This window comes from Typopeltis vanoorti, chromosome 19 (assembly GCF_054136105.1).
Source record: "Typopeltis vanoorti isolate ZY-2024b chromosome 19, IOZ_Tvanoo_1.0, whole genome shotgun sequence".
NCBI lineage: Eukaryota > Metazoa > Arthropoda > Arachnida > Uropygi > Thelyphonidae > Typopeltis > Typopeltis vanoorti.
Window position 1 is genome coordinate 91293276 of NC_143567.1, and position 14015 is coordinate 91307290.

Below are 14015 nucleotides of genomic sequence, written 5' to 3' on the forward strand. Positions count from 1 at the left end.
CGAGGTATGATAGATACTGTATGAATGTCAAATAGTTGTGATGAATATGATTTGGGGCCTCCCTCGATGAGTCCAATGACTCCCTGGAGTTGCCCGTAATAATAGTAATACTTATTATGTAACTCCTACTAGTAGTCCAAGGACTCATCGTGAGAGAGTACTCTATCCACTTCGATACAAACAATTCTCCCACTACACACAATCACCACCAATACCTTCTACTGCTCATCACTGCCACCAACAGTATATTTTGTCTGTAAATTGCATGTGTTCTAATTGCTGATTTGGCTGTATACGAGATGAAAAACCTGGATTTCCAGGAGAAAGAAAACTCTGCTGCCTCCGTATGAGATTAGCTAAGTCACTTTCAACTGAAAAAGCCCATACAAAGATTCCTCTCATCATGATGAGAATTGAGCTTGGGCCTTTTCCGATTGAAGGGTGCAATGTACCATCACCCTTCTAATTGCACTACAGTGGTGCTTAATTTAGCACATACTTGACAGAATTTCAGTGGAGAATGTAATGAGCATATTGAATATCTTTGTCAAACTGCAGAGAAGATCAGAGAGATCAGAAAATAGTTAGTGATCAGTTGATGCTTATCATAAAATTAAGCCAATTAATTTAGTTCCTTATTTTAAGATGCAGAATTTATTGAAAAACAAATTTTCTTTTCTATCATAATAATATCATCATTGAAACTTGTAAATAATCTGATTTACAAGTGGCTGTAACTATACAAAGATTTCTTTTACACAAAACGTTACTAAAGAAATTACTAATTACAAGATATAATGCATTATATATATATATTATTATATATATATATATATATATATATATATATATATATATATATATATATATATATATATATATATATATATAATAATAATAATAATGCCAAAACTTATCTTTCCTTTCCTTTTTATTTATTTATTTATTTTTTTCTGAATCACCATCATAAAAAAATTTTTAAAATGTAAAATAATCTGATATTAAATTCATACACTGTAGTTATTTATGGACCTACATGTGGACCAACACTTACTGTTGGTCCACATGTAGGTCCATAAATAACTACAGTGTTGTTGGGTATGTATTCTTATGGCAGAGTTAAACTATAGTTCAATGTCCAATGTTGAAAGCCACTTTATAGCCTCCTTTGATGTGTCATGTATCTTCTGCAGATCACCATGGAAACGGCAAAGAGAGCAGTCACTGATGATATGTTTGATAGTCTGTAGAATATGGGTGCAGTCATAGGAAGGGCTATTTGCCATATTCTATTTATGTAGGAGATACTTCATCTGCCCTGATTCTGTTGATAGTTTTCCATAGCCTTCTAGGAAAGATGAAGGCAGGCTGATGACTGCAGTGATCTTTCACGAGAGGCCATTTGTTTGGCAGGTTCATAGCCCATTGTTGATTCCACATGTTGTGAATTGAAGGTACTGGACCAGAAAAGGCTCTGGTTATGTATTAAAATGGGACCTTGACTTTATATGGATTCTAGAAGGATTTATAAAGGTTGAGCGAAGAGGCAATAGGGAGTTATTTGTGATTTTTTCTAGTTTTAGTGAAGCCTGCCTGCCTTCATATATTTATTGGGGCTCTGTTGGAAAGCACTGGTAGCCATGACAGAGGGGTGGATTTCAGGGTCCCGCTAATCGTGCACATGGTTATGTTCAGTCGAGAGTCAATAATGTTTGTGTGTATAATAATGTAGTTGGGTAAGTTATTTCTTACTTTCCTAATATTAAGTAAAGTAATTATTTTAACGTGTGTTGTGTCTCCATAAATTCTTAACTATGAATGAGTAAGTCATTGTTGCTCACCTTGGATGTTCACCATATGTCATAGTGGATGGCACTCTCTTCCATCTTTTTCAGCCATCTTAATGACATCAACATTCTCACTGACCTCTAAGTTATCCATAGTTTTACTGGTATGCCATTTTTTCATTCATTTGACAAACTTTGCAGTATATAGTCATTGGAAATTTCAAGATCCTTGAGAGCTAAGGTCTTAAATACAGGACTCCTAAATCCAAACTCATTCTTCTGTGGGATTAGGGATTACGCATAGTTGTTATTGATGATGCCCAAAACTTAGTTCTGCCTTATTTTCTGATAAAAAAAACAAAAACAATCTTGGTTCACCTTTCCTAACCGCTGATCAAATTCGCATTGCCAGATGAAATCACAGTGACATCGTATGAGTAGCTTCCTCAACCTCTAGAAAACTTGACTTTCTTTCTGTTCAAGATGCTATATTTCATCTCTTCATTCACTACCCCTGTACATTCCTTAAAAATTCTTCGTGCTCTCTATAAGAGGACAGACAGTTCAGCTGATCAGTGATCCTTCTTTCAGAGACACTCACTTCACTGGCTCTCGCCAATAGTCAGTTTCATTTCTGCCTTGTGTCTTTTCTACAGGTTTTCCATGGATACTCTTCCATAAACCCAACATATGTTATTCCATCACTTCTGCTAAGCCTGTTATAATATGAGCATTGGCTGCCCAACATTCTTCTACAGTTCATTCTATCTGTGTCTGTTCTGCGGAAGTTTTCTTCATGAAGTGATCCTCAACAACTACAGCCTCCAACTATTCAAGAATATCAGGTTTCTTCTCTCCTATTCCCTATCTAGATTCTGAAACCTCTCATATGTGGGACAGATATTTAAAAAATTTACATGTGTGTATATATATATATATATATATATATATATATATATATATATATATATATATATATATATATAATTAACTAACCCTGCACATACATGCACACACCTAATGATGGTGTTGATATGAAAGGTGAAATAAATAATCTGAACTCTGCAAATTTATAGCAGTATTTTATAGAGATAGGCTTCCTTTGATATCTGACTTAGTTTTTATTTTAATAATAATTTTCACTAATTGTTTCATGTATATTAAGTTTAATGTTTTCTCTTTTCTTTTATTTCAGTTAAATGTACAACCCACAAACAATAGTAGGGCAACACTGAGTGGTGCTGCTGTGAGCTTAGGATCAGCAGTACCATCAGCAGCAGTTGTAGTATCAGCAGCATCAGTTGGGCTTACTGTTAGTCCCTCTATCAGTGCCAGCATGGTTTCTATTCCAGGAGCGGTACCTGCCCAGTATGCTGGAGTGCCTCCTCCAGGACGGTGGCCAGTAAGTCAGGAAATTTCTACACTTGATGCAATAGGTATGTTGTATATAGTCATCAGGTACTCCTCTTGGAGGTTCAGAATTCATATATTTTAAACTTTTCAATATGAAAACCTCTTCTTCAGCATTACATGCACTTTCAAAATTTGTGCTAAATGAAAACTAGTTTAGAATAAATGCACCTTTGATATAACACAAATAAAAATTAGCCAGATCTTTTGCAGGCCTGTGTAACAATCAACTTGATATGTTATTCTAATGGAATATAAGTCTGCGTGGTTAGCCTAGTGGCTGTGCATTTCGCAACCATATGACTGGGGAAAGGAGTGTCCGAGGTTCGATTCCCGTCAAAGACGTGAGGAATTTGAGGATCTTCCTCAGCCATAGCCAAGTTAGCCAGTCTTGGGCACGGGCAGTAGGGTTTTTTCTGCCAGTTTATCTGGTGTTTTTCATCCTGCAAGCAGGCAAACTGGCCCCGTGAACACACACGGATCTACAGCCATAAAAACTTAACCCCCCCATGAGGGGGCTCAACTCGCCCCGATAGGAACGGGGGAGGAAACTCCATACGAATAAATAAATAAATGGAATATAAGAACACAATTAAATAGCAAAAAAAAAAAGAAAGTTATAGTAAATGTTACTGGATTTCATCATAATCATGAACAAATTCCTAACGTATACCCTCATGTGATGGAGATAATATTATGATAGTACTTCATGAAAAAGTTATATCATTACTAATTTTCTATTGACAATCTTCCTCAAAATTAATATTTTATTTGTTAAAACTCCAATATTATCAGTTCTTAGATTTCTCTCTTGTAAGGCACTTTTTACTGTATCAGTCCACCTAGATCCTGGTCTTCCTCTAGGTCTTTTCCTGGCAGAGTGTTAACCTTTCTTCTCCCATTCAAGTGGCTATACCACATGAGGATATTAGGAAATTAGGAAAGAACCTGACAATGTCAAGTTCTTTCCTAATATCCTCATTTTTAATGTAATAATGTCAAGTCAGTGTCCTGATATTCAATGATCAATGTCCAGGCAGGAGACATTGTCCTGACAATGTCAAGTTCTTTCCTAATATCCTCATTTTTAATGTGATACTGCTATTGATACCATCTGTTCGCTTCTCTAATCTTTCTCAGAACTCTGTGGTCTCTCCAGTCTGATCAAGAGTTTTATTTCTAACCCAGCTGTAAAATTCATAAGTTAAAATTATCTTGAACACTGCCTTGAATAATTTCTATCTTATTTCATATAAATTTATTCAGCCATACCAAACCAGTTTTATTAATTCTGCTGTCTATTTTCAAATTGAATTTGCTATCTTCACTAAGAATTGTGTCGAAATAGCTGAAATTTTGTACTTGTTCTATAGGTTCTCCATTCAGGATGCAGTCGATGTTTCAATGTTTCTGCCTATTTTCATTGTCTTAGTCTTTTTAATGTTGATTTTCATCATCATCATCATCATCAAATTCCTGCGATGTACCCACAAGGGGTGTACAGGATATGATAGTACTACATGAAAAAATTATATCATTACTAACTTCCTATCTACAATTATCCTCCAAATCAGTCTGTTACTTGTCAAGACTCCAACATTATCAGATCTTATATTTCTATCGTCTAAGGCACTTTGTACCGTATCAATCCACCTATATCTTGGTCTTCCTCTGGGTCGTTTTGCTGCCAACCTGGCAGAGAACACTTGTTTTACTAATCTTTCCTTTCCCATTCTGTTTAGGTGACCATACCATCTGAGATTAGCTCTGCTAACGCATTCCTGGATGCTGACAATATCAAGTTCTTTCATAATATCCTCGTTTTTAATATGATATTGCCATTGATGCCATCTGTTCATGCCTATAATCTTTCTCAGGACTCTCATATCTGCGGTCTCTAGTCTTTGGTCAAGTGTTTTACTTCTGACCCAGCTCTCAGATCCATAAGTTAAAACTGGTTTGAACACTGTCTTGTATACAGCTAATTTAGTGTTCCGACTAATTTCTCTCTTATTCCATATGAATTTATTCAATTGATGTCCCACCATACCAGCTTTGCTGATTCTGTTGTCTATTTCTATAATTAATTTACCATCTTCAGTAAAAATCATGCCTAAGTAGCTGAAATGTTTTACTTGTTCATTAGCAAGTTTATTAGCACAGTTATTCAGTTTATTCTGGAAATGCTGCAGTCTTGTACTGGATTTATTTAGAAGTGTAACATCTGCATAAAGTTAAAGAGCTGAAATGCAGTTTTGATGTAAGGTTTAATACCACTTTCCTTCATAATGTGTTCCATATAGATGATGAATAATAGTGGGGATAATGTACACCCTTGTGTCACACCTGATTTAACACTAAAGAATTTTCCTGTACCTCCTTCAATTCTAACTGCCGACTTAAACTTCAGTACTGCTTGATAAAATGTCCATTTACACCATATATAACTGAAGCATTTTGAACAGCCTTCCTCTTGCCACCTTGTCATATGCATTTTTCAAATCTACAATACTTAAATATAGATCCTTGTTATATTCACGTGATGGCTTATCTGTTTGTCTTAAAGTGGAAATCTGATCCTGACAACCTCTGTTTGGACCGAACCCAGCTTGTTCTTCTCCAAGCTTCCCCTCCACAATGTTTCTTAGCTATTTCTCAAGTATACATGCACAAATTTTATCAGGAACACTCAGTAAAGAGAGAGAATTCCTCATAATTTTCACATTTAGTTTTATTTCCCTTTTTATAAATGATTACTATGAGCAATCTATTCCAATCATGTGGAATTTGACCCTCTGACCTGGACTTCTGAATTATGCAACGTAATCACTGTTAAACTTTTATATCTCATATTTTAGCATTTCTGGTCAAATATCATCAAGCTGCCTTTCCACAATTCAGGTTTTTGATGGCTTTTTCTGCTTCAAATACTTATATGTATTCCTTTTGAGTGGTTTCTACCTCCATGCTGTCCCTGCTTGTTTCATTTTAGCAATTTTTCAAAGTTATTACTCTAGACATCATCTAGAATATTTTTATCTTCAGTTTTCATGCCACTTTGATCATTTCTGATTTCTTTTGCAGTACTCTGTCCACCAATTCTGATCTTTTTCAGCTGCATCCAGAATATTTTGACACTTCTTGATATTTATTCTGCCCCCTTCCTTTTTTTTTTTTTTTGTTTCTTTAGCTAGTTTTACACAGCGCTTTGCTTTCATACATTTTTCTCTGTATTCTCTAAGACCGCAAGCTGACTTACTTGGAAGAAACTTTCAATATTGCTTTCTTCTTTTCTCTGATTGACTCTTTAACTTCTTGAGTTCACTATGAAGTTCTGATTTTTCTGTCTTTGCAGATTAGTTCACCACATGCCTTCTTTGGCTGAATCAGTCTGTGTTTTCTTCAGGGATTCCCACTGAATCTCCAAGGTTTGGTTCTTATTTTCACACTCTTTCATTTTTCATTGAATAATGTTTGTGCATTTTAGTCTACAGTTCACCACTGAAAGCTGTTCAACTTTGATTTTTAACATCTTTCTTGCATTCCCTTCTTTTCATAATAAATTTAGTTTAATCCTTTATCCAAGTGTGAGCAAACAAAGTTTGCGCCTGAAAGTATCTTCAGGACTGGGTTAAGGTGGTACACACCAAGGCAACTCGTTGCAAAGGTGGAGCAAGCTACCAACACTCCTATCCTAGTATCTCCTATAATGCAAAACACATCTCCTTGCGGATATGTCTATTGTTATGCATTAAGGGAAGGGCCACTACCCAGACCGGTTTCGACCTTTATTGAGGTCTCTTCAGTGGGAGCCAGGCCCAAGTAGAGATATCAGGCAGAAGCATTTGCAGGTCATCTCCACCTATAGGAATTGCCAATTGGTGTGCCACCCTTTTTTAATAAATTACTCTGGATTTAGAGAAAGATGTTGAAAGTTTATTTTCCACTTGGTTAGAGTATAATAAATTTAGTTTAATCCTTTATCCAAGTGTGAGCAAACAAAGTTTGCGCCTGAAAGTATCTTCAGGACTGGGTTAAGGTGGTACACACCAAGGCAACTCGTTGCAAAGGTGGAGCAAGCTACCAACACTCCTATCCTAGTATCTCCTATAATGCAAAACACATCTCCTTGCGGATATGTCTATTGTTATGCATTAAGGGAAGGGCCACTACCCAGACCGGTTTCGACCTTTATTGAGGTCTCTTCAGTGGGAGCCAGGCCCAAGTAGAGATATCAGGCAGAAGCATTTGCAGGTCATCTCCACCTATAGGAATTGCCAATTGGTGTGCCACCCTTTTTTAATAAATTACTCTGGATTTAGAGAAAGATGTTGAAAGTTTATTTTCCACTTGGTTAGAGTATAATAAATTTAGTTTAATCCTTTATCCAAGTGTGAGCAAACAAAGTTTGCGCCTGAAAGTATCTTCAGGACTGGGTTAAGGTGGTACACACCAAGGCAACTCGTTGCAAAGGTGGAGCAAGCTACCAACACTCCTATCCTAGTATCTCCTATAATGCAAAACACATCTCCTTGCGGATATGTCTATTGTTATGCATTAAGGGGAGGGCCACTACCCAGACCGGTTTCGACCTTTATTGAGGTCTCTTCAGTGGGAGCCAGGCCCAAGTAGAGATATCAGGCAGAAGCATTTGCAGGTCATCTCCACCTATAGGAATTGCCAATTGGTGTGCCACCCTTTTTTAATAAATTACTCTGGATTTAGAGAAAGATGTTGAAAGTTTATTTTCCACTTGGTTAGAGTATAATAAATTTAGTTTAATCCTTTATCCAAGTGTGAGCAAACAAAGTTTGCGCCTGAAAGTATCTTCAGGACTGGGTTAAGGTGGTACACACCAAGGCAACTCGTTGCAAAGGTGGAGCAAGCTACCAACACTCCTATCCTAGTATCTCCTATAATGCAAAACACATCTCCTTGCGGATATGTCTATTGTTATGCATTAAGGGAAGGGCCACTACCCAGAAGGGCCACTACCCAGACTACCCAGGAAAATAAACTTTCAACATCTTTCTCTAAATCCAGAGTAATTTATTAAAAAAGGGTGGCACACCAATTGGCAATTCCTATAGGTGGAGATGACCTGCAAATGCTTCTGCCTGATATCTCTACTTGGGCCTGGCTCCCACTGAAGAGACCTCAATAAAGGTCGAAACCGGTCTGGGTAGTGGCCCTTCCCTTAATGCATAACAATAGACATATCCGCAAGGAGATGTGTTTTGCATTATAGGAGATACTAGGATAGGAGTGTTGGTAGCTTGCTCCACCTTTGCAACGAGTTGCCTTGGTGTGTACCACCTTAACCCAGTCCTGAAGATACTTTCAGGCGCAAACTTTGTTTGCTCACACTTGGATAAAGGATTAAACTAAATTTATTATACTCTAACCAAGTGGAAAATAAACTTTCAACATCTTTCTCTAAATCCAGAGTAATTTATTAAAAAAGGGTGGCACACCAATTGGCAATTCCTATAGGTGGAGATGACCTGCAAATGCTTCTGCCTGATATCTCTACTTGGGCCTGGCTCCCACTGAAGAGACCTCAATAAAGGTCGAAACCGGTCTGGGTAGTGGCCCTTCCCTTAATGCATAACAATAGACATATCCGCAAGGAGATGTGTTTTGCATTATAGGAGATACTAGGATAGGAGTGTTGGTAGCTTGCTCCACCTTTGCAACGAGTTGCCTTGGTGTGTACCACCTTAACCCAGTCCTGAAGATACTTTCAGGCGCAAACTTTGTTTGCTCACACTTGGATAAAGGATTAAACTAAATTTATTATACTCTAACCAAGTGGAAAATAAACTTTCAACATCTTTCTCTAAATCCAGAGTAATTTATTAAAAAAGGGTGGCACACCAATTGGCAATTCCTATAGGTGGAGATGACCTGCAAATGCTTCTGCCTGATATCTCTACTTGGGCCTGGCTCCCACTGAAGAGACCTCAATAAAGGTCGAAACCGGTCTGGGTAGTGGCCCTTCCCTTAATGCATAACAATAGACATATCCGCAAGGAGATGTGTTTTGCATTATAGGAGATACTAGGATAGGAGTATTGGTAGCTTGCTCCACCTTTGCAACGAGTTGCCTTGGTGTGTACCACCTTAACCCAGTCCTGAAGATACTTTCAGGCGCAAACTTTGTTTGCTCACACTTGGATAAAGGATTAAACTAAATTTATTATACTCTAACCAAGTGGAAAATAAACTTCCCTTCTTTTCAGTATGAAATTCAATTAAATTAAAAATTCCAAGAAGTTATTTTTTTGTTTAATCCATTATCCAGGTGTAAGCAAACAAAGTTTGCAAATGAATTATCTTCACGTGACTAGGCTACTTTTATATAGAAGCTAATGACCTCATATTAATTGCCTTTATATCCCATAATGTAAACACACATCATTACTGGTCTGCATGATGATGATATGCATTATAGAGAATGTTTATTAAAGAAACAATATTTAGTATTGTTTCTTTAAAAAAAAAAAAGAACTCTTGAATAGAACGTTAGCAACAGAATTTCATTTAAACTGTTTGCGCAATGATTATGGCACCCATTACTGATCATAAGTTCTCTTCTGTGTTGTCAGAAGTAAATATAATTGGCGATGGCGTGAGAAGATCTTGACCTTCAGAAATAAAGGGGTAGTGATTCCATTGTATAAGGCCTTGATCATGCCTCATATGGATTATTGTGCATCAGTTTTGTCACATGGTTTTTCATAGTGACAAGGATATGTTAAAAAGGGTCTGGAGAAGATTCATGAAGGTGGTAATTTCTTTGGAAGGTGATGTATGAAGACAGATTGAAAGAATGTAAATTGCAAAGCCTCATGAATAGGAGGAGGGAATATGATTGAGACATATATGTTAGACATATATAAATGCTGATATCCCATGAACCCTTATTGCTGAATTCTTATTCAGTTTGTGCAACAGCTCTAAAACCTCCTCCTCTTACACCTGAGTTTCTTCATCCAGCGAAGGGGTTAGCAATGAGCTCAATTTTGCACATACCAGGTTGATAGCTTTTAGCAAAATGGGTACTCGTTAGTTGAACAACCTCTTCTGCATCTGTTACCTTCATTCAGTAGATTTATTCTTTCTTTTACTTGTGTCATATCAATAGAATTATTTGGGGTTATCTTTAGCTTGCAGAGCCATTTTTTTTTTTTTTTTCATACTCAGAGTTAGCTTTCTGTACAACAGTTGTGACTCTTCTGGCCTATTGCTTATAATTTTCATAACAGACATCATCCTTATGCACACGGTATTCCCTCCACATCATCTTTTTTTTACGAATCTCTTACTTGATAAGATTACACATTTATTTTGCTCCTTCCCTATTTATTCTTCGAACTCTCCTGGACACATTCTGATACTGCATCATTTAAGTATTTTTTAAATGCTTCCCGTGCACTGTCAATATTCTTCCATCCAGCAACTGATACCATTTCTCTTAACCCAGTATACTCTTCAGCATCTATATCTCACTATCTCCTTTCAGCATCTATGTCTAATCCAGAGTATTTTAATAATAAATTGTGACACCTTTTCATTACTTGTATATGGATAATATATGACTTCTGCATTCCTTCAACCTTGGTATTTCTTCTGTGTCTGGCTCCCATTGATTTGCATGGATGTGGGAAATTTGCTTAAGTGGTTTCCATGGAGGTGGGGCTGCTGTAGTGGATGTTTTTCCCTGAGATATGAGTGACTCTGCTTGGTGGTGGGATGGGCTTGCCACTGGGCAGAATCACTGTTGAGGATTCTGCTTGGTGACAGAGTGGGCCTGTTGCTGAGTAGAACCACAGCTGAGTTTAATGATCCTTAGGGTCACTCACTGTTGGGTGATTGAGGGATTGCAAAAGTTTTTGAAGAGGTATCCTTGTGCTTAAACATACCTCAATGGTCGAAACTGGTCTGGATAGTAGCCCTTCCCACAGTGCATTGCACTATATACGTCTTAAGGGGTGTGTGGTTTGCATTGTGGGATATTATGGCAATTTATGTGAAGTCAATAGCCTCTATATATAAGTAGTCTAGTCGTGAAGATACTTCACAATTTTGCTTACACTTGGATAAAGGAGTAAACCATAAATAGTTAATTGCTTAGAATCTTTAATTTACAATTATAATTGTGCTCTGAAAATGCTACATAGAAAATCATAGGTTATGAATTATATGTATGTTGTTTTAAAGAATATGCTGAAGATATTTGCTTGCACAAAATCCTTAATGTGAATCAAGATTTAATTTTGTACAAGTGTTGAAATTACTTATTAGATCATAATGCTTTACACCTATGTTATTCCAATAGTTTATATTAATGAACATTTCATTATATTATTTTAGTTTATATTATGTATGGTTTATTGTATCTTTGTTGACATGAATCTCTTTTTGCATTTGTGTTATTTCTTTGTTCCATTTTCCTGCAACCTTGATGAAGCTACCACATATTTAGTATGAAACCTGTAAGGTACTATCTTAATTGTTTAATTATTTAAAAGTGGATATATACAGACTGTTCTCACCTGTTCCCCAGTTCTTAGATGTGATGCCAACAGTTTTAGAAGTAAAAAACACCTCTGTCAGTGGTCATTTTTTGTAAAGAAGATAGAAATAGCAATACTTACCAACATCTCAAATTACACTCATGAGCCAAAACATTATGACCACCAGCCTGTTTCTAGCCAGCCAAATCGCATGGTTGGTCAGGAACAGGCCAATGGTGGCAGTATTTTGGGATGAGGATTGGTCTCATGGACATCACTAGATCCTTGGGCCCTCTCATCCTCAGTGCATACTCCTTGATTGCTAATTCTTACCTCAGGATTGTTTCAGACCAGATATTGTCCTACATGGTGACAGCATGACGATGGATCTGGACTCTTCCAGCAAAACAGTGCCCTGTGTCATAAGTCTCACATTGTGCAAGCATGATTCAAAGAGATCCAAGCATTTCATGTACTCCCCTGGCTGCCTACTTCTGATTTCAATCCCATTGAGCATTTATGGGATCATGGGGAATGTAAGATCTGTCAGTAGATGCCAGTGCCTTGCTCATTTGCTGGCCTCTGAGATGCTACTCTGTCTACTTGGTCCAGAATACCTCATCATCATCAAATTCCTGCCATGTACCCTCAAGGGGTGTACAGGATATGACAGTACTACATGAAAAAATTACATCATTACTAACTTCCTATCTACAATTTTCCTCCAAATCAGTCTGTTACTTGTCAAGACTCCAACATTATAAGATCTTATATTTCTATCGTCTAAGGCATTTTGTACCGTATCAATCCACCTATATCTTGGTCTTCCTCTGGGTCGTTTTCCTGCCAACCTGGCAGAGAACACTTGTTTTGCTAATCTTTCCTCTCCCATTCTATTTAAGTGACCATACCACCTGAGATTAGCTCTGCTAACACATTCCTGGATGCTGAAAATGTCAAGTTCTTTCCTAATATCCTCATTTTTAATATGATATTGCCATTGATGCCATCTGTTCACGCCTATAATCTTTCTCAGGAATCTCATATCTGCGGTCTCTAGTCTTTGGTCAAGTGTTTTACTTCTGACCCAGCTCTCAGATCCATAAGTTAAAACTGGTTTGAACACTATCTTGTATACAGCTAATTTAGTGTTCCGACTAATTTCTTTCTTATTCCATATGAATTTATTCAGTTGACTTCCCACCATACCAGCTTTGTTGATTCTGTTGTCTATTTCTATATTTAATTTACCATCTTCAGTAAAAATCATGCCTAAGTAGCTGAAATGTTTTACTTTTTCCACAGGTTCTTCATTCACAACACAGTTGACATTTTCAATTATTCTGCCTATTTTCATTGTCTTTGTCTTTTTATTGCTGACCTTCATACCATATCTATTACAACAGCTATTCAATTTAGTCAGAGAATCTTGCAGACTTGTAGCGGATTTATTTAGAAGTATGACATCATCTGCATAAAGCAAAGAGCTGACATTAACATCTCCAATTTTGATATCAGGTTTAATACCACATTCCTTCATAATGTGATCCATATAGATAATGAATAACAGAGGGGATAATGTACATCCTTGTCTCACACCAGATTTAACAATAAACCATCTTCCTGTACTTCCTTCAATTCTAACTGCTTACTTACAAGTCAAATAAAGACTGAGTATTGCTTGATATAATGCCCCATTGACACCATATAACTGCAGCGTATTGAATAGCTTCTCTCTTGGCACCTTGTCATATGCCTTTTCCAAATCGACAAAACTTAAATGCATATCTTTGTTATATTCCCATGCTTTCTCGACTATTTGTCGTAAAGTGAAGATCTGATCCTGACAGCCTCTCTTTGGCCTCAATCCAGCTTGTTCTTCACCAAGCTTTTCTTCCACAATTCTTCTCAACTGTTTCTCAAGTATACTTGCATAGATATTGCCAGGAACACTCAGTAGGGAAATACCTCTGTAATTCTCACATTCAGTTTTATTTCCCTTTTTATATATGGGGTACTATGAGAGCGCTACTCCAATCATCGGGAATTCGTCCCTCTGTCCAGGCTTTCTGAACTATGCAGTGCAGCCACTGTAAGACTCTTATTAGTAGATGATATTCGATCAGCATTTCTGGTCGAATATCATCTACTCCTGCTGCCTTTCCACATTTCACGCCTTTGATGGCTTTTTCTACTTCAAGTATGGATATGTATTCCTGACTGCATGCCTGGTCAGTGTTTTTTATCACTGTGCTGTCATCACTGCTTGTTTCATTTCGCAGTTTTTCAAAGTAATTAC

General features: G+C 37.0%; 1 protein-coding gene across 4 annotated transcripts in view; it reads left to right on the plus strand.

Annotated features, from left to right (window-relative positions):
• LOC150096338 (cell division cycle and apoptosis regulator protein 1-like) overlaps positions 1-14015 on the plus strand; it is a 557664-nt gene that overhangs the window by 169392 nt on the left and 374257 nt on the right. For all 4 annotated transcript variants that reach the window (XM_090408838.1, XM_090408841.1, XM_090408840.1 and 1 more), the window contains exon 8: positions 2983-3223. In XM_090408838.1, the coding sequence (XP_090264964.1) occupies positions 2983-3223 (241 nt within the window). The remainder of the gene's footprint in view (positions 1-2982; positions 3224-14015) is intronic.